The sequence below is a fragment of the Elaeis guineensis genome, chromosome 15, assembly GCF_000442705.2.
Source record: "Elaeis guineensis isolate ETL-2024a chromosome 15, EG11, whole genome shotgun sequence".
Lineage (NCBI taxonomy): Eukaryota > Viridiplantae > Streptophyta > Magnoliopsida > Arecales > Arecaceae > Elaeis > Elaeis guineensis.
The window spans coordinates 67,771,175-67,798,697 of record NC_026007.2 but is presented as its reverse complement, the minus strand read 5'-3'; the positions used below and the strand labels follow the sequence as shown (position 1 = coordinate 67,798,697).

General features: G+C 42.3%; 2 protein-coding genes across 4 annotated transcripts; both read right to left on the bottom strand.

Moving 5' to 3' along the window:
• Positions 1 to 8,703: 8,703 nt before the first annotated feature.
• Positions 8,704 to 11,528, bottom strand: LOC105058380 (uncharacterized). 2 transcript variants are annotated; one of them, XM_010941298.4, is made up of 3 exons: positions 11,152 to 11,528; positions 10,489 to 10,650; positions 8,704 to 9,402 (listed from the first exon to the last, which is right to left on the bottom strand). In XM_010941298.4, exons 2-3 carry the CDS (start codon positions 10,600 to 10,602, stop codon positions 8,968 to 8,970), a joined length of 549 nt encoding a protein of 182 aa, XP_010939600.1. In that variant the 5' UTR covers positions 10,603 to 10,650; positions 11,152 to 11,528; the 3' UTR covers positions 8,704 to 8,967. The 2 variants fall into 2 exon arrangements, with proteins under 2 accessions (XP_010939600.1, XP_073105332.1); XM_073249231.1 differs by lacking the exons at positions 10,489 to 10,650; positions 11,152 to 11,528 and adding an exon at positions 9,656 to 10,064.
• A 5,176-nt stretch (positions 11,529 to 16,704) lies between these two features.
• On the bottom strand, positions 16,705 to 26,297 carry LOC105058379 (uncharacterized). Of its 2 annotated transcripts, none has more exons than XM_073249519.1 (4): positions 26,127 to 26,297; positions 21,580 to 23,294; positions 20,614 to 20,736; positions 16,705 to 18,089 (listed from the first exon to the last, which is right to left on the bottom strand). In XM_073249519.1, the coding sequence occupies exon 2, from the start codon at positions 23,056 to 23,058 to the stop codon at positions 21,580 to 21,582; it is 1,479 nt and encodes a 492-aa protein (XP_073105620.1). In that variant the 5' UTR covers positions 23,059 to 23,294; positions 26,127 to 26,297; the 3' UTR covers positions 16,705 to 18,089; positions 20,614 to 20,736. The 2 variants fall into 2 exon arrangements, with proteins under 2 accessions (XP_073105620.1, XP_029124280.1); XM_029268447.2 differs by having other exon boundaries at positions 20,614 to 21,428; positions 26,127 to 26,294.
• Positions 26,298 to 27,523: the final 1,226 nt, after the last annotated feature.

The following is a 27,523-nucleotide window of genomic DNA, read 5'->3' as shown; positions in this document are numbered from 1 at the left end:
CAGTCTTTTCTCCCTCAAGTAGGGAGAAAATGAGATACTCTGACACTTTATGGCCCGATTCAACGCGGCCACACTCGAGGTTCGGGACCTCAACGAAGACATGGCTATCTCGGCAATGAAGAGGGGGCTAAGGGGGTCCCGATTCATATATTCTTTGGACAAGACCCTCCCCCGGACATATGTCGAATTGCTGGAGTGCGCATACAAATACATGCGCATGGACGAAGGAGCTTCCGATCGGTGCCTGACCGAGAGCGCGGGCCAGAAGGAGAAGTGAAAGAAAAATCGAGCTCCTGCTAAACCCAGCAGTCCTCCGATCGATAAACGGGTCTCGCCCCGACGACAGAGCCCGAGATCGCCCCGACGACAGAGCCCGAGATCGCCCCGACGGTAGAGTCCGAGACTGACGCATCGCAGGTATGACTCCTACACCCCTCTCTCTGCTCCTCGTGCGTAGATCCTGATGGAGATCGAAGGAGCGAAATATCTACGATGGCCTCTGCCTCTGAAGGCAAAGGGCCGCGATCGAAGAAAATACTGTCGATTCCATCGGGGCCACGGTCACAACACCGAGCAATGCATCTAACTCAAGGATGAAATAGAGGCCCTCATACGATAAGGGTATCTCGAAAAGTATCGAAGGGATCCACCGACTCGACCCCTTCCCGACAACCCCAACCGACTGAAGAGGCAGCGAACAATCAACCTACTGTCGGGATCATCAACATGATCTCCAAATGACTGAACCGAGGGACGACTGTTGAAGGAGAGTCGACGAAGAAGCCACATCAGGATGATGTAATCATTTTTACGGATGAAGATGCTTGGAGAATCCAAACTCCCCATGATAACACTGTTGTTGTCTCGACAACAATAGCGAATTATGATGTAAAAAGGATTCTTGTTGATAATGGAAGCTCGACTAATGTTTTGTTTTACTTGATCTTCTTTCGAATGCGACTGTCGACCGACCGACTCAGGAGAGTCTCTACCCCCCTAGTAGGTTTCGTCGGGGATGCCGTTGCAGTGGAAAGAGAAATTGCTTTTTCTGTGACAGCTGGGGCCGAACCACGACAAAGCACCATCTACTTGACCTTCACGATCGTCCGAGTACCTTCGGCCTATAATGCCATACTTGGAAGACCCAGACTAAATACTCTCAAAGCAATAGTCTCGACATATCACTTGCTGGTCCGGTTCCCGACTAAAAATGGAGCTGGAGAAATGCGTGGGGAGCAACAGCTCGCTCGGCGATGCTTCCAAATCTCAACTCAAAACAATAAATCGAAGGATTCCCTGTCGATCGACAAGTTGGACCAACAAAAAGAGGAGGAATGGGGTGAACCGGCTGAACAGCTGATTTCTATCCCGATGGCAAAGAATCCTGAACAAGTGATCTGAGTCGGATCGTAGTTGTCCGATCCGGAGCGACAGCAGCTGATAAAGCTATTGAAAGCCAACGCCGACATATTCGCTTGGTCGGCAGCGGATATGTCCGGCATCTCTCTGGAAATAATGACTCACCGACTCAACATCGCCCCCGGCATGAGGCCGATGAGACAGAAGAAACGATCTTTCGCCCCCGAAAGACAGAAGGCCATCGACGAGGAAGTAGACAAACTACTCAAGGCGGACTTTATCAGAGAAACCACATATCCCGACTGGCTTGTCAATATCGTCATGGTGAAGAATTCCAACGAAAAGTGGAGGATCTGTATCGACTACACCGACCTGAATCGAGCCTGCCCAAAGGACAGCTTTCCACTGACGAAGATCGACCAACTGATGGATGCGACGTCCGGTCATCGACGTCCGAGTCCCTGGAAGGGACGGCCAATCTTCGAACTTGAAATGCCGACAACCTGAAATTATACCATCACTAAATTCTGTATGCCCTTGTTCGGAATACAACTCAATTTTAAAACCCCAGAGTCAACAAAGTTCGGCTCTCCACCGAGGGTCGGCCCTCGCCAGAAGTACGAGTCCCGACGCTCCGACTTGGGCCCAACATTTCGTAGGGAACCTACGATCTGATCGCCGATGACACATCGAACTCTTACGAGAACTGTTCTGTCTACACTAACGGAAGGCTAGCGCTGGCGATGAAACCTCTCTAAGTTGAAGCCGCGCTCCTTCCACAATCGACTCTCGATCAACGTGGCTGGCTAACTTGCCGACTTAGCTTCGACTAAGAAAGACAAAACGTCAAGATGACCGCGGTCGCACTCGCGACATACCGACTTGATCACGACCGGTCGAAGAATATTCAGCTTGCCACCGTTTATCATACATCACGACGTATATGCCCGACCAAAGATCGGACAATGGATATTCGACTTGTCATCGTTATCCTAACTAAATACGTCGGACACTACTCGACTATCAGATTTTATGGAATGATCGTGTCAATGAGCTACGTTAGGAGATTGGTCGATACTCGGCTCAACGTGCATGCCCGACCAAGTTCTGGGCGATGGACGCTCGACCTATAGTCGACACCCAAGCTAACTACATTGAACAACTCTCGACCATCGGATCCTACGCAACCTGTATGACAGTCAGGACATCGGTCTGCGATCAGGGCTTGCTCTGCCCTTAGCATGGCTTACGCTACTGACTACCTTGATCAACTACGCTGAATCCTACCAAACATCCTAATGAGGTATGTCAGAGCTACGACCTATACACTCGGGGATGTCTCGACGAGACATACATTTCGAACCGCATGCGGAAAAAAATTTGAAAAGTCTTCGATTTCATTTAGTTGAAGTTAGACTTACAAAATTGGACGAAGTCCGATTACAAGTATCAAAGGTGAAACAAAAATAAAATAAAAACAACATAGCAGATACTTCGATTACTCGTCGGAATCGACTTCCTACACTGGGAAGGGTTCAGGAGTGATTGGTGTACCCACTCGGGTCGGAGTGGTATCAAACGTTGGAGCCACCTCACCTTCGGTAGCTCGTTCCACCGGCCCAGGGATGGCCTTCTCCACAGCCGTCTGACCCTCCGGTATTGGGTCGGCCTCCTCCTCTACGGCCCGATCCTCCGACCCTAGAGGGATGACACTGCTCAGGTCGAGTTCCGGGTATAGCCTCTGAATTGCATCCCGGGCATCCTCGTACCCCACTCGATAGGAGGCGAAGCCGCTCTCGAGAAGCTCCTCCCGGTACTCGTCTGAGCCGTGGAAGTCCTCCACCACCCAGCTCAGCGCCTCTTTAGCCGACTCTGCCTCCGCCTTCGCTATGTCGGCGTCGGCTTGGGCAGAGGACAGGTTCTCCTCGGCCTTAACCAAATTTTTCAGGCTGACCCAAAGTTGTTCGCGTTCGGCCTCAAGCTCACTAATGCAACTGTCCCGCTCACGCCGCAGCCGATGAGCGGAACGGGTCTTGCGCTTGACCTGCTCGCGGGCCGACTGAAGTTCGGCCTCTGAGGCAGCCAGGTCGTCGGTGAGTCGGGAAATTTCCTCCTCGAGCCTGGCCTTGCAGTCGACCGACAGCTTCAGCTATTCCACCAGCGTCGCCTTCTCAGCTTCGATAGTTTCCGTCCTATCCTTCCAGGCCGCCCGGATGTCGCCAAACCTTCGATACCCAACCTCCAACTCAGACATGTTGTAGATCAGCTGCAAGTAGAAGGCCGATCGTCAGAAAAATAAAATAATAATGGAGAGGAAAGAAAAAGAAGAACTCACCTCGATCATGGTCGGATAGAATGAAGAGAGCATCTCGGTCACCTGCCGACTCTTCAAGAGCTCCCGATCGGTCGGGAGAATGGTTGCCTGACACAACCTCCTGGCCAAATTGTGGTTGGCCAGGGCCGATGCTCCCTCGGGAACCCGAACGTCGGACAATGCGACGCGGTCCGCCGACCTTGAGTCATCCACCGGCGCCATCGGAGCCTTCCCCCAATTAGTCGTCCAAACTCGGAGGTCGGAGAAAGATGGAAAGCTTGAACTCGACTGAGCTCCTCCCGAGGACGCGACGGGAGCCGCCGCAGGTCGTTCGGGCTCTCATGGTTCGACCCGAACCTCTTCCACGGGCGAGGCCCTCGATACTCCTTCGGCTACCCCCTCCGCCACCCCTTCCTCAGACGGCACCTCGGGTGGCACCGCCAGCGCCGATAAGGCGATGACAGGTTCAAAGCCAGATGCTCGTTCGATGTCAGGCTGCGCAGCCGCCATCGCAATGACAGTCGGGGATGATGTCTGGGGCCTCTTGAGTGGCCGCGAAGGTCCGGCCCCGGGCGCCGGTCTCTTCCTATCCGCGTGCTGCCGAATGTCGGCATCCATTACTCTTACTCTCGACGGCATGCCCGCAAATTTAATGAAAGATTAGCACAAGTCTGAAGACAGATGAAAAAGTCAAAAGATGACCGACAGACTGAACTGTACCTAAGTGGGGAACCGAACTTAGGCCGGCGTCATAGAGAGCTTGCTCAGTGCCGAAGCAGAGAGATCGGACGAGCTCTCTCTACTTCGGCACCGACATATCCTTCAGTCGGTGAAAGTCCTCTCGATCTTCTACCGCCACTCGACTATTTTCGTTCGGCTGAGTTTGGGGGTCACCCCAGCGAGAAGGAAACCCCCGGGGTAGCGAAGAAGAAGCGAAGAAAAATTGGTTTTTTCACCCGTGGATCGACGATGGAAGATCGATAATGAATGAAAGGCCCTTTCGGGGATTGAAGAACCACTACCCTCGGACTTTCGGATGAAGTCGGAGGACGAAGAACGCCCGAAAGAGAGAGATGCGGGGAAAGGTCAGCAAGAGTCGACACAACAAAGCGAAGCTGATTATTAATCGGACTGGGTTCGACGCCAGTTGCGCCGGGTAAAGCCCGTAATAATCTAAGACATTCCGGACGAACTCCGAAATCGAAAAGTGAAGACCTGCCCGAAGGTCCTCAACATAAAAGGCCACCTGGCCCGAAGGCGGGTTGTTAACCCGATCCTCAGCCCTAGGGGCGAAAAGTCGAAACTGCTCTGGGATACCATATTGTTTCCTAAGCCGTTCGACGTTCGGCCCCGAAAGTGAAGAAGCCTCCACCTCCGGAGTCGACCGGGAATCATCGGTCGGGTTCCCCGACTGACTTCCTCGAAGAGAGGTTCTAGCCATAACGCTAGCCCCAAGAAAAGAGACTAAAAAGAAAAATGCAAAGGGAGCGAAAATGTAAAGGGAGCGAAGATGCAAAGGGACAAGAATGAAAAGCTTCGAGAAGAACTTTCAAAGGAGGAGGACAGAAACAACTATCTAGGACTGGGGGATAACTCGATAGGACCTCAACGCCAAAAATAGGACAGTAAAAAGTGAAGCTTTGGATACGAGTGGCCGTATATATATAAGGCCCTTCGACAGTCGAGTTGAAAGTGCGCCGAATGAGGGTTTCCCGGATGTTGACATGTGGCAGCGTCTGGGCCCTTCCTCGGTCCGACGGTTCGACACACCTGTTCCAGATCGAGCCACGTCGCCTCCATCCATGTCGCCTCCATCCGTGCAAACGGTTCCGGCCCAATAGCCCCCTGACGCATGGTGGAAAAATCGCATCTCAGAATTAATTAACCGATGATGGTTTGCATTCCCGATGAGACGTCTGACATCGGATCGTTCGTTGGTACGGTCGCCAGAGTTGGGACATGACGTGATGGAAAACCACTCCTTTTGCCCGAGGCCGTTGCCCACGTGGTAACGCGGGCCAACACGACATCAGACTCAGGAGTGGGGGGGGCAACTGTTGGGATATACCGGCTTACCCCTATATGCTGATTTATCCTCGAAACGGTCCGACCGACGCCTGACTCTACCCATCGGACGGACAGACGACTCCGACAATGACTGCCGACAATATCCGGCCAAAGATATGCCGGCCAAACAGGCCAATACTGTTTTCAACCGACCGAGCGACCGAATCCATATCACCGACTCACTGTCGGGGGTGGCAACCGACATCCGACTTCCACAAGGCACCAGATCAGCCGACGGTATTTTCGAGTCATCACCCGACGTTCCGTCAATCAAATACCGACATATAGTCGGCCAACCCATCCAAATGCCATACAACTGCTATGGGCTGTTGTCCTGCCAAAGACATGCTGTACGACCACCATGGGACATTGTTCTACCAAGGATATGAATTAATTCCAATGATTTGACAACCCACGATGATTTGATAGCCCCCGACGATTTGACAACTCTCCAGTTGTCTACACCATTAATGGCGGGACCATACCGCATTCTACTATAAAACGGGATAAGGCAACAGTTTTGGTAAGTTCTCTCTCTCGCTGAGCCCCTGGTTTTTTCTCCTGTTACCTGGTCTCCTCTCTGACTTAAGCATCGGAGGGTCTCCGTCGGAGATATCTCCGGTCAGTGAGGACTTTCCTTGCAGGTATGCGTCTCCGACGATCGGACGACGAGGGGATTGGCCGCAACAATATCCCAAGAAAATGACAGGATAATTATTTTTTAACATGGTGTTTAAGTTGAGTTCACCTGCATGCTAGTGGAGTTAAACTGTGTTTTATTAAAAACCAAACATTTCTAGCTGTTTTCTGGCCAGAGACCTGAATATTTAATGCATATCTATGATAAGCGTCTGATCTCAATATACAAGCTATTTGATACATGTTTCCATGTCCTAAACCCCATTACCTAGGTTGAAGGGATGGGAACTGCTTTATAGAACCATTTATGGAACAGAAATCATGAAACCACATCATAATGCTTCTATCTTCTGCCTGTCACACTTTTTTGGGTGGACTTATCTGATCATGAAAAAGGTGATGGTTGATGGCATATCAAATTCTCCAAAATCTAAACCATAGTTGGGTGTCATGGCTGTCTTCACCAGCTGATGCTAACAAGAAAGATCTCTGTCAATTTTCATTAAACATGAAAGTACTGACAGATTCCAATCTTTCTCTAGATTTTTTTTCAGGAAACAAAAAAGGAAAATAAAAGAAAAGAAAATTTTATCCATGACATTGTACATGATACGTCTAGTTGTTGAATTTGAATAGGAGAACATCTGAGCACAACCTAATAAGAATCTGGATGAAGTTTTTTAACCTGATAAACTGCAATTCTATTTATAGTCGCAGCAAGTTAAATGGGACATTAGCCTCAATTGCCTTCCCTACACGTAAAGGCATATCAAACTCATCGAGCAATATCATATCCTACTTATAAGATTGCCACACACTTGGTGACCTCCCTTGGGACATTCAAAGTGCACACCATTTGGCCACCCAGAACAGTTTTTGTCACACATTAAGTGCTGTACTAATCCAATTATGAAACTACTTGAACCCTTCCTCTCTACATATGGAGCCCCAGAGACACCCATTGAGACATACCACATCGAACCCAGAAAATGGCCATGGTGATCCAGAAGGTCATTGGTCTGATGCTCCTTTTGCTTGTGGTCTACAGTGCGGCTCGGCCACTCGGTGGTGGCCTGCAATCTGATCCAGACCCAGAGGCCGATGAGTTATGGTGTGAGCACTGGTGCATTGACCTGAAGGGCGTGTGCATCTCGGAGAACTGCGTCGAGCTTCCTCAAGGTGACCAGCACAACCAGTGCCACCTCAACTGCCAGGAAGCAATCACCAAGTGTTTAGCCAAATGCTACAATCTTTGATCCACTTTTCAGCACATTATTAGTATACCAGGGAATAAAGGCAAGGAAATACTCTGAAGGTTGCATGAACACAAGCACCTCCACTACATAGGCATATATAATCCTTGTTCTATAACATCGACAAATGCACCTCTCTGAGTAGGAGATTTCTACAAGAAATCATCAACGTTACAAAGTCTATGGTTTGTTAACTGTTTGTATTAGTTCAAAGTTGAACAAAATTCTGAGTGCATTTATAACCGTGGCATGCCATCAAGCCCAGGGACTGGCTAACAAGCTCTATCCAAACCCTGGGAAGGGAGCAAGATATGTATGTAATTGGCATTTGTCTATCAGGTAATCCTATTAGTTATATGATCCCTGCATCTTTTTCTTGGCGCATGAGGTCCATAGATAACAGGTTATGCTTCAAGGATAGCTCTCTTCTAAACATCCCCAACCTTTTAGGCACGAAAGGAAGCCTCTCACCATCTCTAAACCTCCAAATCCATGGAAAGTGAGAATGTAGACCAAGGTTTTCTTGGAACTATCACAAAATATTTTATCGACTTTAATAGCTAGCACCTTTCAATTTTTGAACTCAATCTCCAATATCCAAACGCAATTATATGAAAGCAAACACTGCAATTAGTTAGTATGCAGCAAGTCTACTCCTTCAACTACCTGTCAGTGATCAAAGTGCTGCACAGGATCCTTGATATGTAAATTGCAGTTACACACTCCAAATCATACCATGCCTAATCAAACACTGGATTAGATTCTTTCCCCCTCCCCAAACCTTCTCTATTCCTCTCAACCCATGCCTTTCCCTACTCTTAAACATTCTTCACTCCTCTCGACACGTGACAGCCGAGGGTTTGGTCCTCCACCCCTAAACCGCATCTGCCCAATTGTGGTGTGCACCAAGAGATCAAAAGACATTAGATATGAGTCAGTTGCAGCAATTAAAACTGCGATAAATTCACTTAAATGCAACCAGCCAGACCCAGATGATTCACATGAACAGATGTAACACCAACCATGATCTACACATTCATGCAAGTAGCTATAGAAATGGAAAAGTCGGTGTCTTCTAAAATTAAGCTTCATTCTTGAATGGAGCAGCCATGTTTAAATGATTTCACTGGCTAATTTGGTTCTGTCTGTCTTGATGAAGCTCTCTACAGCAATTACATAACCATAATCCTACATAGATAACTGATGCTAAAAGTTGCGTCAACATCACTCTAAAATAAGATAACACCAAAGTTAGGAGATAGGATGGGGACAGAAGAAAGAAAAAGGATCCGCTAAAAGAACAAAAGAAGACTTTCAAGCTAAAAACAAAGGCTTTCACTTCTTCCTCTTCTTTGGGGGCTGAAGTGCCTCGTCCTCATCCTCTTCCTCCTCATCCTCATTGTCCTGATCCTCCTCCCCCTCGACCTCCTCTTCCTCATCATCTCCACCATCATCATCATCCTCGTCATCGTCGTCGTCGTCGTCATCATCATCATCATCATCACCATCCTCCTGCTCCTCTGGCTCTTCCTCTTCCTCTCCATTCTCTTCACCTCCAGCATCGCCACCTGGGGCCTTCTTGCTATTGTTATTGTTCGTGTTCTCATATCCCTCCCCATCTTCGTCTGAGAGCTCCTCTTCACCCTCCCCAAAGACACCATCTTCTCCATGCCCATCTTCATCACTATCTTCATCATCAGCATCAACAGGCTCAGTTTTCTCATTTTTCTGCCTCTCCACTTTAAAATCAGGCATACTGAAGAGTGGATCCTGAACAATAAGAAAACTACTTTCAAATGAGAATGACCAGATATTAAATGGAAACAAATAAAAAATTATCCAAAGTGAATCCTAGACAAGTAGACATCAAACAAGCAAGCTTACAAGAACAATCATAATGTTATGGTTCTTGCCTAAAGACCAAAACCATTGCCATTGGAAACATTTCAGCTTTGGTTAAAAAAGATTCCCATTCTAATGATTTATTAAACATTGAAGTGAAAGAACCAAGATATGGCCTCACCAATCCAAGAACAATCGAAATGCTATCTTTCAAGCACTCACATACAAAATTTGTACAAGTGACATCAGATCTACCAACCAACACTGTCCTCAGGACACGTCCCATCTGCCCATGTACAACATCACATGGTAGACCTTCCACACGACTGCATCATGGTAATTTCCAAGTGAGGCATCTGGAAATACCATTGGCCAAAAGAAGGGATAGCAATTTTCCACCAAACTTAGAACATGTGTCCACCTACTGTTACGATAGTGGTCTCGCACGCACGTCGCGAACCAGTAAAAGTGACAAGATATTTCGAATACGATATTCGCAACCACCAGCCCCCCTAACACGCATCTCCCACACCAACTGATTATTACCGTCTCAGCAACCGGTCACAGTCTCAGAAATATTAAAAAAAAAACACACAAAAAAAAAAAAAAAAAAAAGTGGGAGATGATGCATTACGAATATGATATTCTCACTCCATTTGCAGGCGCGGCCCGCTTCAACCACTCCACCGGATTGGTCTCCCGATATCACCAGGTCAAAGCGTGAAAAGTTTAAAAAATGGGAGTGCAAATAAAGTATTAATAATAAAAGCACCCGAATTCGAATATTCGGAAGACTACCCTCAAAGGGCCCACCGGCCACCGCGGAACCCAAGCACACCTAAAAACCGAATCATATTCCACTCTGCGTCCGGACCGCGGCCAACCAGGCGCAGCCGCGCAGGAAAGCCCGGAGCCCTTGACACCAAAGATTTCTCGGTAGCAGTTGAGCCGTAAATGATAATTAAGAGGGTCTAAAACGGATTAAAAAAGGGTTAATGGAGAAGTTAAGCTTACCGGGGGAGGGACATAGGGCTTGGCGAGGATGGCGGTGAGGAGACCCGCGGCAAGAGCCTCGGCGGCGCACGTTAGCGGGGCCAGAGGGGCCATCGGCGGCATCACTGTTTCCATTTCTTTTAAGTTTGGGGACGGCGGCCGGGATTTCGGTTCTCGGTGAGCCTGGGAAGCGGGAGGAGGACGTGAGAGATGGAACACGAGCCGTCAGATGGAACGGAAACCGTTAAACAACGAACCGAACAATTATTGTCCCAACAAAAATCATTTTTTTTAACCAGAACTCAAATAAACCGAATTTTAAGTTTTTTTAGTATTTTTCCAGACAAAAGTTACCTATAAAAAAAAAATCGACATGGGAGAAAAACCCATCAAAACCCCAAAATTTTGGGGAAAAAAGGGGGAAATTGTATGAAATCAAAGAGGAAATCAAAGGAAACCTGTGAGAATCTCGGCGGAGAACGTTAGTCTGAGCGAAAACCTCCAAAATAGAAAAAAACAAAAAAATTTGGAGGAAAAAAACAGAAATCTCAAAAACGAGTAAGAAAGTGCCTTAAACGCCGGGATTAGAACCGGAATCACTAGAAAATATGCGCAAAAATCATTTTCTAAGTAGAAAATGGGAATTTCAACAAGAAAACAACGAGATCGGAGTAGAGAAGGTACCTATTAGAGAGATCCGAGAAGGGAAAGCGTGGATCTGACGCTTTCCGGCGCTAAAACGAGCTGGAACTGAGGAAGACGGCGCCGCTCATCGTCGACCGTCGGATCTCGATCGGAAGACCGAGAATGAAGGAGAGGAAGAGAGAAAGACAGAGAGGAGAGAGCAGCGACGGCCTTGACTCGAAGCAGAGAGTTGAGAGACTTTTTTTTGGTCCCTCAGCGAAGGGGGGAGGAGGGATGGGGGAAGACGGGCAGGACGGGCAGGGCGGGCAGGCGCGGCGAGCTCGGCGAACGGAGGCTATCGGCTGCCCGTAGAAATAGGTGGGGAAGGACAGGTGAGGATTAGAAGGGAAATTAATTAGCCCATGGTTAAAATAATCCGCGGTTTTGGGTCTCAGTGACCGTTCTAATCGAGGCCTCTTTAAAAAGGCTGGGTGGGCCCCGACGGGCGTGCCATCGGCAGTGGGGGCTGGAGTGGATGGGAATAGGATTCCCCTGCTGCAGGGGCTGAACTTACCGCTTTGTTAACCATGGTTAAGATTTGTGGTTAAAAATTAGCAGAGGTAGATGGAGGCTAGATGTTAGTTAGAATTTAGCAACACAAGCGTATAGCTTGTAATTTTAGCAAAATATTAGGATGTAGTTACCTTCACTTGGCGTTACCTCCTGGTAATTCTAAAAATTGGTTATTTGCGTCCCAGTTTCGTGACCTAGTTTGTTGTCTAATCAGCTAAAAAGAGCATTAGATTGAAACCATTTGGGTTAAAGTGGATGGAATATGCTTCAGCTATTCAGATGAAATTACTCCGAAATGCAATAAATTTCTAAGTTTGGGATAACAAGATGTAGATCTCATCAAAGTCAGAGTTCATACGCACCAAACTATTTATCTAACTTGCTAGTATGGTTTCGGATTACATCCTGATATGATTTTGTCCTTAACAAGAATGCTAGATCTTTCACTGTTGTTCCTTCTAACGTTTACTTCTCATTATTTTTTTTCTATACATAGTATGACTATTTTATGAACAAATATCTATGCAAAATAAAAAGATGATAGCGAACTATAAATATCAATATAAACGAACTTTCTTGTCTTACCTATGTTACTACTATTTTGCTTAGAGAAAGTGGATAATGACCTATCATCCCCGTCTTCCAAAATAGGCAAATCAAGGGATGATTACCATATTTCATAAAATTACTCATCCACCAAAATTTTAACAATTTTAGCTTACCATAATCCAATCTAGTTCATATTTATTGCCATCAAAATCTGATCCAATAATGGAAATGATGCGTATGGTGGATGAAGAGGCGTCGATTTATATGCAATAAGAAGACAAGACAGAAGGTCACATATCTGATTATCTTGAGCCAGATACGGAGTCTTTGCTCCTGCTCGATTGAATTCTAAAATCTAGAATCAAGTGAAGAGTTAATTCTTGGGCTTTCCTTCCATTGGATCAATCGTACCAAACTTTCGTTAGTGCCATGTGTCAGTCCACGATTGGCAGACCAAATTTGGAACATATCAAAATTTAATTAGACAATCAACTTAAGACCCAAATTTGGAACCTAAAAAAAATCAGGCTCCGTTCATATCAGCCCGTCATTTGACTCAGCACCCCCAACCCATGTTCCGTCTGCCGACCCACCCACACCCACGCAAAACAGAGAGGCGATAGGTGAGCTGAGACCAACTGTGGTACAAATTACCAGCTCTTCTCGAGGTTTCTCGATTTGTCGTGTAGTGGGTCCTCCTATTTTTATAAAGTGTATTTTATAAACATTTTAAGTTCGAGAGAGTTCGTTTTATAAAATCTACTCGGCCAACATATTTCCATGCCAAAGAAAGATCTCAGTCGTCAGGAAGTAATAATTCGTGATTTTTTCAAAAAGCCAGATTCGTTCCGCATGCACGTGAACAAGAATGGGTCGAAGAAGCTTCCAGAGAGTCTCAGTTGCGAAAAGACCGTGTACAGGAGTAAGAGGAACCGTCTGCCACGCGTTCTCACGAGGAGGTTCATCAGATTATCAGGGTACGTGGACGGTTAGATGAAATGTTCTCGTAGAGTTTTTGTATGCGAAACGTGTGCAAATTGCGCGGTTGCTCCACGTCAACGCCCGGAAGGGACGCGTGAACTGTTCCCTCGCGAACGGTTAAAAGATTCCAGATCGGTCAACGTGGCTCCATTCCAGTGGATTGCGGCAGCAACTTGACGTGGTGTGATGGTCTGCTTTAACTAAGAGATATTTTTCGTACCAAAAAAATCTAGAAGATATATTTCGGCTGGTAACGGGCCGGACGGCAACATCATCCGATTGCGATTCATGTACTGTTATGAAGGTAGAGATTTGTGGGATCCGGTTGGGTTCGTATCAGTTTTAGATACCGAAATAGGTACTCCAAGAAAATTACCAATTCGAACCCGGACCACCGAATAAATTGATAATTTGGCGAAATTCTAAAGACAAGAAAGAGACAGAAGATTTTTGAAGAGAAACTTGTTAAGTTTATCAAAACCAGGATTTATGATGAGACTGAACCTATTTGGATGGTTAGATCCAAAAATTAATCCTAAACAGTTGTAAAATAAGCCTACTCTAGTATATAATTTTATAATTTTGATGGTTAAGTCATGAATTTTATAGGGCTTTGGATCTAATCATCCAAATATACCCTAATAGGTATCATGTTTAGTTCGATTTATAATCCCAAGAATTACAAATAAAAGGTTTGAATATTTCCATCATCTTGGTTAAATTTTGTAATTTCAAATTAGCTAGTTTGATTCGTTTGAGAATAAATTTTCTTCAAATATTTTTAAATTTATGATATACTCTCAATGGCCTCGTAACTCTAGCATTTTTTTTGTTTTATTGGGCTTTTTAGTACGCTCTAAAATAGACCTATCAAAGATTCCAGAATGATCTTTGCTTTTAATAAAAACTCGAAAATAAAATTTTAAAGAGAGTTTTTTTTTTTTTTCCGTTAAACTGAATAGATATAGTTTTTGATTCTATCTCACCAAAACTAAGTAGAAATGTTTTAAGAAAAAAAGAATAGATCATAGCTAGGAGTCAAATGAAACTGAAACTAAATGAAATGATAACTAAGACCAAACATAAATCAAACTGATAGCCAGATGAGAGAAGTACGAAGCAATATCCAAATGAATAAATTTCGATCCAAGATGGTCATAATTATCACATAAATAGCTCATACCATGATAATTTAGCAAAATTTTATTAATAAGAAGAGAATAAAAGAATATTTTTGAAAAGAGAAATTCATTTTCTTTCAAAGTAGAATCTATGACAAAGATTAGTAGATAGTATATTTTGTTTGGTGTATAGTTCCAAAAGTTCCGACTAAAAAATTTGAATATCCTGATCGTCTTGGTTGAATTTTATAATTTCAAATTGTCTACCTTGATTCATTTTAGAATAAATTTTCTTCAAATATTTTTAGATTTCATCAGCTATCCTCGATAATCTTAGATTTAAAAGCCAATATCATTCTCAACTAAATTGATAACCATACCATTTTTCATAAATTTCTACTACCCAAATTCTAGTCGATCTGCTAAAGCACATTAGCCTCATTTTATATATATATATATAAAAAAAAAAAATTCTAGCGCATCCTCTTTGGATCTTGACTCTCAAATTCCAATTTATTCTCCTTTTAATGGGTCTCCATACGGAGGGCTTAGATGTGATCCAACGATCACATCCATTCATCCACCTACATCGTATATGCTTACTTTTGTAGTTTGATGATTTTCAAATTTCTGAATCTATAGAGTTTAGCTGTTTTTTTTGAAAAAAAAATGCTTTAAATGTATCTAGCATAATGTATGAGTCTGAAACTTCAAACAAAAATATGACCAAACTTCAGTTTAACTTATGTTGCCGCTTGCTAGTTCAAGCATGAGGAGAATCTGATTTTGCAGTGCGCTAATCTTTATTCCTGTCCTAGTCTCTCCTTAACTCGGTACCATGGTATCACCAAAATTAGGGTTAGTCTGCCATGGATCAAGATGGGAGGACCCCCTCATTTTGAAAATATTAAAATAAAAAAAAAAAAAAGTTTGAATGAAACGGAGAACCAGAGAAGAGGGAGTCGGATGCAAAAATAGACCACAGAAATTAATAAAAAAAAATGTTTGCCGCATGCTCTCATGAGAGCAAGTGGACCCGTGGACGATACCTTTTCTTGTGGCGAATGTGTGCTTTTGAGGTGCAAGGAGGTTTGTTTGTGCTCTTATTGGCAATCAGAAATTAGAGATCAGCGAACCAATTCCCTAGCAACTGATTTGTTGGTCTCCTGTACTTGCAGAATATAGTTCATATGCAAACGGGTCAGGTCCGGGTTGAACACGATCCAGACCCAGCCCATTTGGGCAAACATCGAGACTGCATCTCCATTTGCAAATAGGAGAAATTCTTTGTGCACCACAGATGGTGTAGAAAATCCAATGTGGAGTGCATCATTTTACATGATTAATCTATATATCTACAATTTTTTAACACATTTAATGCTTACAGTTTTATTTTTTCATTTAAAAATTTTATATGACGAAAATATCCTGATTCTTTGAAAAAAATTATAACATTCTATGGCATATTATGACTTTCTATAGACAGGATGTCACAATATGATTCAGAAAATTATGATATTATGTATATATTATGATATCTTGCATCAAATTATGACTTTCTGCATGCAGAATGTCATAATATAGTCTAGGATATCATAACATAGCCTAGGATATCATAATATGAAAGAGGTATTTTTGTCTAACTACTTTCTAATGCGTATTTAATACCTGTAGTTTTATTTTTTCATTTAAAAATTTTAAATAATAAAAATATTTTATTATTTAAAAAAAAATTATGACATCTCGTGCATAATATGACTTTCTGCATTATATTATGACATTCTGTAGACAAAAATTATGATTTTCTCAATACAGGATGTCATAATATAAACATAAGATGTCATAATTTTTTTAAAGAATAGAGATATTTTTGTCATTCAAAATTTTAAATAAAAAAATAAAATTATAAATATTAAATATACGTTAGAAAGCAGTGACTATATGGACCAATCAAACTCCTCATTGGATTTCCTACACCGTCCGTAGTGCACAAAAAATTTGCCTTGCAAGTAGATAAATTTGGTAGAGTTTAGCTTCTTTTTTTTTTTTCTTTTTTTTTTTTTCTTTATCTATTTGCAAAACACTGCATTGCATTTGAAGGTTGATATCATGGGCGTTTTGAGGGGCACTTGCCATCATGCAAATTTATTAAGTATATTAAGCCAAACGGAAGGCAGGAAAAATTCAAAAGGAATTTAGGCATTTTAAGTACTTAGTTGTCACATAGAAAACCAGATATCCAAAAATCTATCAATACATTAAGTAAAACACCAACAATAATTTTTCAAAAGAACTCATCTTAATATTCAATAATAATAATTTAAAAAAAAAGTTGGTAAAAGTAAGTTAGAAATCTTATAACACAGAAATAAAATATGAACAATATGCATTAAACATATAAATACACATAATTAATTAAATCTTCAATATGATTAACATTTTGTTAAACATTGCAAAATTCTGGCTACCTGTTGAGGTGAAATCTGGAAGATTATACATTGTTCCGAGATTTCCACATCTGCCAGAAATAGATAGATAAGCTCTACTTTGAGCACTAGAAACAGCAGCAGTCATCAGGGAAGATTCAACAAAGGCATTGGCCTGATTCCAACTCGGGCAATTGACAGCCACACGAAGGACCGTGCGGCAACCACAATCAAGGAATTCACCACCACCATGACAGTAGAGCATAAGGAATAGCTGAGGCCAAATTGGTGAAGTAGATCAACAGGGGGAAGCACTTCCAAAGCAAGTTTCCAGAGGAAAAACTACACCCTTCTACAATATGTACATTGCGAGCCACAATCAAGCAATACGGGAATTCACCATGGATGTGGGAAAAAACCTGCTCTTGTAAAGTTCTTGTACACAAACTTGCCTTCTGAAATGTTCTCCGCAACAGATCCAAGTCCTTGCCTCCTCCAGCGGCCAAGGCATTTGCATAATCTCTTGATCCAGCAGCTCTGGGAAGGCCGCAATTCCATACCCCAATGCCATGGAAGGAAGACTTCACTGCAGGACTGGCGGTAAGCACCTCCACATTAACAGTGATGACCACTTTTGAAATAGGAATCCAACTAAACCGCGGATCAGTGAAAGTATCTATTACGCTTCCTTCCCCATTGGACCAACAGAATTGAAAGGCAATATGCTTACCTACCATGGAGATGATCTTCCAAACTCTTGAGCACTGTCTTTTAGGTTCATAGGTTGACCAATCACCAGCAAATGAATACTTAGATGCCACCAAGCGAGCCCACAAACAATCATCGCTCAGAGTTAATCTACCTGCAGATTTACTCAACAAAGCTTCCCACCCAGTCTTCAAATTGGAATTCCAAGCAAACCCTGTGATGGCAGTTGACATACAACATCCCAAGAAATAGTAAGCAACTTGGACCGGCTGGACCATTCCCCATAAAAAATATCTTATCATCCTTTCAACCAGTTTAGGAAACTGATTGGGAAAACGTGAGGCACATAGCATGGACTTGATCGAGGTAGCACCGCTAGCAAAGGATAAGTTTCTTCATTTCCATGAGTCCAGGTGATGATTGATTTGATTGTTGATGAACTGTAAGTCTGTTTGCTTCAATCTAACTCCCTTCAAAGAAACCACCAGATAACGCCCAAGCTCCTCAATCTTGTGAATCTACAGGATAGAGGTTCATTTATCGACGATGGAAGACAGGATATATGGACTGAATGGTGCTATTGATCTGTCCAAATCCACCCTCCAGTAGAACCTGAATGATATTGTAGCAGTCATGTCACCTGGCACGAGATAAAAGTAGGCAGCTGTTAGTGAGTGGAAGGTGGCAGATTGCTGGCCCATCCTACTTAGGTTTATAGCTATAAAGGTGACAAGTTTGTGTCTCAAGATCTAGCGCCTGTAAAAGCATTTCTGCACACAAAGTATGAACAAACGCAGAGAGATCAAAAGAAAGAAAGGAATGGAGAACACAAAAGAAGAAGAAGAAGAAGAAGAAGAAGAAAGGAACGAAGAAGAAAAAGAAAAAAATGAAAGAACATAGAAACGAAAGAAGGAAGAAAAAGAAATAAAGAAACAAAGAAAGCAAAGAGGGGGAGAAAGAGATAGAAACCTAACTTGAACAGGACAGCCGCCTGGATAGGATCATGGCCCCATACATTAGAGAAACTGGGATACCCCATCCCATACAATTTAAAATCTCAATGATATTGTGAATTATTCTTCAAGTTGCCGTGAAAACCATTAGCACAAAAACTCAACAAAAATCCAAAGCCACATTTAATAAGAAAAAACTGATAACAACCACAGACAGCATAGTCCATTATAGAGAAATAGTGATGACAGCTCCAACGAAGGGAAGGAAACTGAAGAGAAATCCCAAAATACATACATCCATAAAAGGCAATGAAGCTGAAGAAAAAGAAGTTGCATAAAAAACGCCCAGTCCAACAAGTATATGTTTTTATAGGCAAAATAGCAGTTCACTTCAAGGAGAGGGTAGGATTTTTCTAATTTCCATGATGATCATGTGAAACAGATAAATATCCCAGTAATAATAAAGTAATGAACGAAACACTGTCCAAAAACAATATATTAGTGTACCATATCCACATCAAAGTTACATTGTGATGTACTCATTAGGCTCGCATGAAAACCATTAGCAGAACTCCACAAAATCCAAGCAAAAACGGTATTGTCCATTATAGAGAAATGCTGATGACAGTTTGAGAGAAGGGAAGAAAACAACTAATAACAAAATCCCAATATATATACAATCATAAAAGGGAATAAAAAAGTTCTTTTTCTGAACTGTTTAAAAATTAGAATGCTTTCTCAATACTCCATGTGCCAATACAGTTCTAAAGCTATCTGATCTTTAAACGACACGAATAAACACAATCTCAATATCAAACAAAAGCAAAAGAAGCATCAATTAGCAGCAAGAAGTTACTTTTTTGCAAGAACTAGATACATGGTTTGGTTCATGTCCACCCTTGGGTTGGCATTGGGCTTTGTCACAAAAGGTGCCCCTGATATGAACCACCAACTACATTCCCCACCAAACCACCCACCACACAAGGCCCCCTTCTCTCAAAAGAACGTAACGGGGAAAAAACACCATATATTGAGAAACCAGTGGGGGGACCATGAAACCTAGAGACCCCTGAGAGCCCACATTCTAGTAAAGTGATGATGCCATGTTCCTCAGCCTATACCCCTGTTTTGGTGCCATCAGAACGAATGCCAATAGGTGCACAACTTATGGGTACTTGCGCCCATCACAGCTGCCAAAGCAGGGTCAGCCACATGAGCATGGCAGAAGTCTTAGACAACTGTATAAAGCTCAATCCTCAGAAAATGTGGTAAAACATAAAGGAAACAGAAATGAGTACAAAGATGATATGACAGAAGTGAAAAACAATTTTGCAAACCATAGCACCAACAATATGCAAACTTAAAAATACATTTGGAATGAGAAGAATGACAAGGTTTTCTCTGCACAACACACATAAAACAGTTCATTTTACAATGCCTCTGTGAAGATGTGGCACATAAGCATAATTTACCATGCTAAAAACAACTTAGACATATTAATGGTTGACTTATAGATAATGGAATGTAAATTTTCTTCTAAACAAAGGCGGTTGCTCATTTTTAAAAAAAGAGGGTTAAAAAAACAAAATTCCTTGGTGAAAGGAGGAGAATGGTTTCTGTAAAGAAAAATCTTCAAATGCATTAAGACAGTGAGGCAACCGTAAGGTGTGATATACTGAGTTATAAACAAGTCACAATACACTTCAAGCATGGAATTTTAATTAAAAAAAATAGAAGACCATATTATTATGGGCTTTTGTTCTAAACTGACACCAAAGGCTCCCTTTTAACCTGGCTGATCCACTTGTGATGAAATGGTCAGGCAGCCCTCTATGATTTAGGGCTAATAATAATATATAATCACCAAAGCTCATCCAACAAATGGAAAAATTGAATACATTGAATACCATTAGCGATTTTTTATGTATGATCTACATAACATAAGCATGACAACAAAGTAGATCTAAGACCTTCATATTCACAATGCATGAGAATATTAGCTATTAAACCTGACTTGCTTATTTGTAATTCTATGCTCTTTATTTTACTCATTTTCTCAACATGCAATAATTATGTTCTGATTATAACATGCTAAGAACACATTGACACGAAGAGGATTACTAACAAGAAATGAACATCTTTAATATTTTACAGAAATCAAGCTACATAGATAAGCATAAAGAAGTGACAAGAGCAAGAGGCTTAACTTACAGCAAAAGTGATGCAGCAAGAGTGTGTCTACAGCATGCACAATGTTGATGGAACCTCATCTATCAATGTACAAGTTCAGAGATCAAATGATGAAATGTAAGCCATGCTGCACGGTTGAACCTACTGATTGTTGCCAAGGTGAAAGACCAGCACATGAGAAACGAGCGGACAATATCGCAAGCACGATTAAAGGCTAAAGCAGAAATCAATATAAGGATTTTCAGAAAAACTAAGACACAGCTCAGAAACACAAATAACCATATTCTGCGTATCTTAAATCAAGTTGAAAAAACAAAGGGATCGTTTCCACATTTACATACAAATAAGTGGTACTCAGAAAGCAGTCCTCTTGTAGGAGAAAGGAGGGTTGTCTCATGCCCACAATGGTCATAGCCAACAGATGGATATCCCATTAATCATAAATTAGGAAACATAACAGCATTCAAAAACAATGTATTACTATATATTACCACAATCATAGAAACACTGCAGAATATTAAGCTCTCATAGAAACCATCTGCAGAATACGGACAAATCCAAACGACATCAATACAAGAAAAAATTACTAGCGACGGCAGTATCATCTGTTACAGGGAACCAGTAGAGGTAGTTACAGAGAAGGGATGAAAGAAACATAATAAAAGATTAAACCCAAATTTCATATACTAATAAAGGCGATAAAACTGAAAGAAAAGCAGTTCCTTTTCTGAATAATTGCCGCATCACAAGGCTTTCTCGACACTCCGAGCACCAATACATATTCAAAAGCCATCTGATCTTTAAACCACACGAATAACCACGATCCTGATATCGAACTAAAAACAGAGGGAACACAAATTAGAAAGAAAAAAATGAGAACAGAACATAAAATTCAACTGTGGAAAGATCACGGTCATTTTTAAATAATCCAAAAAAACATATAAAAGTGTTTTCAGCAGTATAAAAACTTTTGCAAAGATTGCATACCTAATGCGGTGCATATCCACCCATTTGCCCAACTGGTGGCCTTGGAATCGGGCCCTGTCCAACAGGCCCACCCTGATAAGAACCCCCACCTCCACCAACACCCTGTTGAGACCCTAGCTGAGTACCTTGATATCCCGGAGGACCTTGAAACCCCGGAGGACCTTGAAACCCTGGAGGCCCCTGAAACCCTGGAGGTCCCTGAAACCCAGCATTCTGATACCCCATGTTCCCCATTCCGTAATTCTGTGACGGCACTGTCTGAGGGGCTGCAGACGGAGGCACAGCCTGCTGGCCTCCGGCACCCAATGCCGAGGCCAAAGCAGGGTTCAGTGACGCAAGCACGGTGGGATTGATCCCGAAAGATCCTGGATTCTGTCCAGCTGCCGCCAGCATTGCAAGCACTGCAGCATTCGGCTGCATCCCCTGTCCAAAGGCTTGTGTCCCGCCGAGACCCAGAAGCCCTTGCCCCCAAATCGCAGCCTGTTGCGCCAAACCCATATCCGGCAGCGTGCCGCCATATCCAGACCCATTGGCACCACCCATGCTCAACGGCGCGTCTGGAGTGGTGGCAGCATTGGATGGAAGGGCCGCCGCCACGGCTGCAGCCCCTGATGTTGCCTTAGCCTTGCTATCGGTTGCCTTCTGGCAGTAGAGCAGGTATCCCTCAAAGTCCTTGTTGGGCTCTTCGAGGGCTCTCCGAGCGCCGTCCACGGTTTTATAGACGAACAGGGCGAACCCCTTGGGCTTCCCGGTCTGGCGGTCGAAACCGATGGGGCCCTCCTCGATCTCCCCGTATTTGGAGAAGAAGGCGTGGAGGCGGGCACCGTCGATGTTGGAGTGGACGTTCCCGACGTAGATCTTCCTCGGGAGGTTGTCCTGGGGGGTGGCGTTAGGGTTAGGATTGAAGGAGGCGGTGTAATGGTGGGGCGGCGGGGGATGGGAGGTCGCGGAGGGGGGCCCGGTGGAGGCGAGCTGGCAGGCGGTCATGCGGTTGTCGATGAGCTTCTGGGGTTGGCGGAGGGCTTGGCGGGCGGAGCGGCGGTGGCGAAAGAGGAGGAAGCCGTAGCCCTTGGAGCGACCGGTGGCCTTGTCGGCGACGATGCGGCAGTCCTCGATCTCGCCGTAGCTGGCGAATGCGGCACGGAGGCCGTCGGAGGTGGTTTCCCAGCCAAGGCCGTGGACGAAGAGCTTCCGGTGGGCGGGGTCGAGGTCAGCGAGGCGGTGAATCTCGGCGAGGGTGGCCGGGTCGGAGGCGGCGGCGGACCGAAGGAGAGAGATCAGCTGCTCCTTCGTCAGCGGTTCCAGGAGCATCCCCACGTCCTCATCCTCGTCGTCGGCCTCGTCTTCCTCCACCGGTGGCGCCGCGGCCCCCTCCGCCGCGGTGGCCGAGTCTAGGATTTGGAATTGGTGATCGGAATCGTTGTTGTGGGCGGAGAGGAAGTCGTCTTCTTGGTCGGCCTTGCGCTTTTTGGTGGCCATGGATGGAGATGGGGGAGGGCTTCGGAGGTGTCCCCGGGAGAGGAGTGGAGGGTTAGCTTTAGGGCTTTAGAAGGTGTACAACCGTGAGCGAAGGAGAGTTAGAAAACATTCGACGATGTGTTTGTCTTCTAGTAAGCATGCGGCCATCGATGATGGCCAAGCGGCCCAAGTATGAAGATCCGTTTCGGTTCTTGCTTTAAAAATAACGGCACCGTTATGATGGTTATTTCCGTCACCTGAGGTTATACATTAGAAAAATAATTATTGAGTTCATATTTTCTGTTTCACAATACATCTGATTAATATTTCTTTAAAAAATTCGAATCTTACTATTATTAATAAGAATGCATTTTCTTTCTTGGTTGATGCTGGGCTATTACTATTGTAGTGCCATCGATGGGATGAATGAAAATTATGCTCTTGCAACAACCATTATTTCATGCCAAATAAATCCAATCTAAGGCTAGCTTCAAGAAATTAAAAGTTGAAACAAAATGATATTTTGATATAATGATATCTAACAATTTTAATGGTATTGCATCGTTGAAGTGGAAAACCTTGTTCCTGTTCAACCTTTAGTACTTCATTAAATACAAAAATATAAATCCTCTGATCATCAATTTAATTTGATATCCTTTAGCTCAGCTCTAATCTCTACTTATTCTATATGACCTACATATAAGTTGTCCTTGGTAGTTTTTTTTTTTTTTTTTTTCCTAAGGTACAATTAGTAGTTACAACCTTCAACATTGGATCATCCTTCTTGAACTGAATGTTATGTGACCTCTAGTTGTTTCTAAACTATCCCAATATAACCTCTGCAAATCTTTGAGACTTGTAAAACTGCATGCAACTCTCTGAAGCTTTATTTTACAAGAACCCGGGTTCAATTCATTGGCTTCATGGTCTAGCAACTCGTGCAGATCCAGCAGGTAGAAAAACACAAATCAACAAGCTCCTTCTTAACTTTATTTTTTTCATCTCTAACAGCTCCATCTATTGCAACTTTCTGTACAATTAACTACAGGAGATAACATACTCGGAGGGACTGCCCACTGGTGTAGCACTATGAACAAGGATGCTATTCGGTTCCGTCCATCATGAAATGATCTTCCCATATAGAGTGCAGCATCAACTATGTTTTTCAAATGTCCTCCAGAAAATGAAGTTGCTTGCCTTTCCACCAATTTAAAGCCTTCAATCTTTGTCAGCCTCAGTGGCAAACCCTTGTTTTGCCCAGTCATAAGAATGTTTCTGCATGGTTTAAGTCAGAACTATTTATGTTGCATAGCTTGTGGTACTGCTTTTTGCACAGCAAGAGGACTAGCTTTACTAAATGTTTTTTGCGAAGAACCTTGAAAAGGAGTCCTACTATTCAAACTTTTGGCACTAGAGCTTGGTGAAACTGCCTTCATATATTATATCTGTTGTTATGTGGAATAGAACCATCAAATTCTTCACCTTCATCTCATACAGGAAACATCAATATCCTCATTTCTTGCATCTGCACAGATCAAGTCCAAGATAGCCAGAAGTGAATAAGATAAAACCAGTCCCTCAGAATGTACTTGAGGTTCTTTTTATCTCGGCAGCCAGTTGAACATTAACATCATGTATGATAATATCATCTTGTTCATTTTCATCCAATTCAAATCTGCTGAAATGGGGGATGAGAAATTTCCACTCACAGTTAACTGAGTTAAATGAAAGAAGGGAGGCTGGCTGTCTGTCAGCAATTTTCTGCAACTTGCTAATAAGCCTATTAGATTCCAAACCTTTGAACCCAAAGATCTCAACTGAAGGAACAGGATCACTTCAGCAACTTTGCTAAGAACATGACCCACTGCAGGCTTGCCAATCTCATTTTCATACATTACCACAGAATGCCTATCAAACTTGATGATATATGATCCAGATTCATTCCTCTAACATCAGTACAACAAAAAAAATTTAATGTGTCCATAACGCACGCTTCCAACCACGAGGTTTGGAACCCTGCTGCAGTAACCAGAATCAACAACTTCACTGGTTGCCAGCTTGTCAATCTAGGGTTTTGCAAAATAATAAGAAGAATGCAAAGTGGGTAAAGAAGCTGCCATGTCCTAACCAACAGACATCCTTCTTTTCTTATACTGAATTGACCTTATATACCCACAATTGCCCATATCTAAGCCACTTCCACTATGAAGACTGATTGGATTGTTGCCTACGTTGTCATAAGGCTTGCTGAAAACCCCTAACATTAAAGAAAAAATGAAAGCACATAGATTCAACTATATTGACATAAAAATGATGTCTAATATAAAACGAAACAAGTACACACAAAACATAAATTCTTGAGAACACTGCCATAGTGCAAAACATAGGCTTAAATAAGGGATGTTGCAACGGCCATTAATGGCCATATGATTTAAATAATGATCAAAGAAAAGTGGTTGACTCTTGACTGTCAACTATTGTATTATGCATACTTTATTCACTTCAGTGGTAGATATATAATTCAATAATGTTATTTCTATTTTAATCAGCAGCAATGAGATCTTCATAAACAAGTGGATTGGGTGTTAGAGTAGCATTATATTGGGGATTATTTTTCAACATTGCAATTATGACTTATGAGAATCCTTAAGTACAAACATATCAAGCAAACAATATTCAAATAGAAATAGAAAAAACAGACTTTTAGAACTCCTACTTGAAACACTTGTACGCAAAATTTACATAACTATGTAAAAAGATAAAAATGGAGTCTACGGCTTTACCAAGCTTAGAAACCCGTGGGAAAACAATATACTATGAATTCAAATTGATCTTCACCGAAAAATAGACCCAACCAAGTCAAAAATCCAAATCTAATGCAAGGGGGAAAAATACTCATAGCCCCTGGAAAACATGAGAAGCCATAGTCAAGAAGTTGCATGGCAAAAGATAAAGAACAGGAGTTCAAAAATTAAGAAAAAACAACGTAACAAAGCTAAAGCAATAAAATTTCACCTGAGGAATCAAGTAAACCTTAAGAAAAAAATGAAAAAACAGTGAAATTTGGTTCAAAGAAGACGGAAAGTCACCCGTGGACAGGACGAGGAGGCGGACTTCCATGACCAAATGAGGCATCAGATGGAGAGGAGAGAGCGTGGAATTTGAAATAGGGTTAGGGTTTGAAAATTTTGGAGCGAGGGATACGGTCGGCACCAGTAGATAGAGGCGAAAAACTTTGTGCACCGCGGGCGGTGCAGAAAATCCAACCCGGAGCCCCGCTATAATTGATCTCCGTGGCTGTCACTTTTTAATATATATTTAATATTTATAATTTTATTTTTTAATTTAAAAATTTTAAATAATAAAAATATTTTTATTTTTTAAAAATTTATGACATCGTATATCTATATTATGATATTTTACGTATAAAAATATTATAATATTTTACGTATATAATTTTGATATAGAATATCATAAATTTTTTTTAAAAAATATAAATATTTTCATCATTCCAAATTTTTAAATAAAAAAATAAAATTATATATATTAAATACGTATTGAAAAATGATTAGACAAAAATATCTCTTTTATATTATGACATCCTAGATCATATTACAACATCCTAGACTATATTAAGACATTTTGCATGCACAAGTCATAATTTGATGTAGGATGTTATAATTTTTTGGAGTATATTATTATGATATTTTGCATGTAGAAAGTCATAATATATCATAGGATATCATAATTTTTTCAAAGAGTAGAATTATTTTCGTCATATAAAATTTTTTAAAAAAAAAATAGAACTGCGGATATTAAATGAATATTGGAAAGTGATGGCTATATGAATCAATTACATAAAGCTTTGCGCTTCACATTAGATTTTTTACATCACCCGTGATGCACAAAGAATTTTTTAGAGAGAGAGAGGCTTCAAAGCAAGATGGGATGGGATGGAGCAATGCTGGTTCGAACTGGAACTAGGTTCGAAATGGGGATCCGGCCCGTTTTGGTCTAGGCCCATTTTAGACACCCCAAAAAGTGTTGAATTGACTGCAAATATGGAGTCATTAATTCTATGACAAACTCAACAATTGTAAGGCTAGAACGATTGAAAAAATGTTGCAGATGCTTGTCTTGTGCATGATTTTTTGATATTTCATAAATTACTCAATTTTAAGGGAAGTAACAAATTTGATTCAGCATAAATAACTTATATGCAAAACTTTTTTTTTTGTTGCTGCTTATGTTAAATGAAAGAAGATGAGCTTGAGAAGAAAAAGATTTTTTTTTCCTTGGTTGTTGTAGGGAGAGGGTGTGCAATCAAATTAGATGTTTGACCTTAGTCTAGCTTAAATACATGCTGAAATGTCAAATGAAAACAAAATCTCACAAAATTCGGGGGGGGGGGGGGAGAGGAGTCAGCAGCAAGCCATAGAGCCATGTTCAGCCACAAAATTTTTAGCCACTGATCTGCACAAAAGTT

Excerpts from the sequence above, each read along its gene's own strand:
- LOC105058379 (XM_073249519.1), bottom strand. The coding sequence starts at position 23,058 with ATGGCCACCAAAAAGCGCAAGGCCGACCAAGAAGACGACTTCCTCTCC.
- LOC105058380 (XM_010941298.4), bottom strand. The coding sequence starts at position 10,602 with ATGGAAACAGTGATGCCGCCGATGGCCCCTCTGGCCCCGCTAACGTGC. Across the intron at positions 9,403-10,488 it reads AGCCCTATGTCCCTCCCCCG|GATCCACTCTTCAGTATGCC; the intron begins GTAAGCTTAACT and ends CTTATTGTTCAG.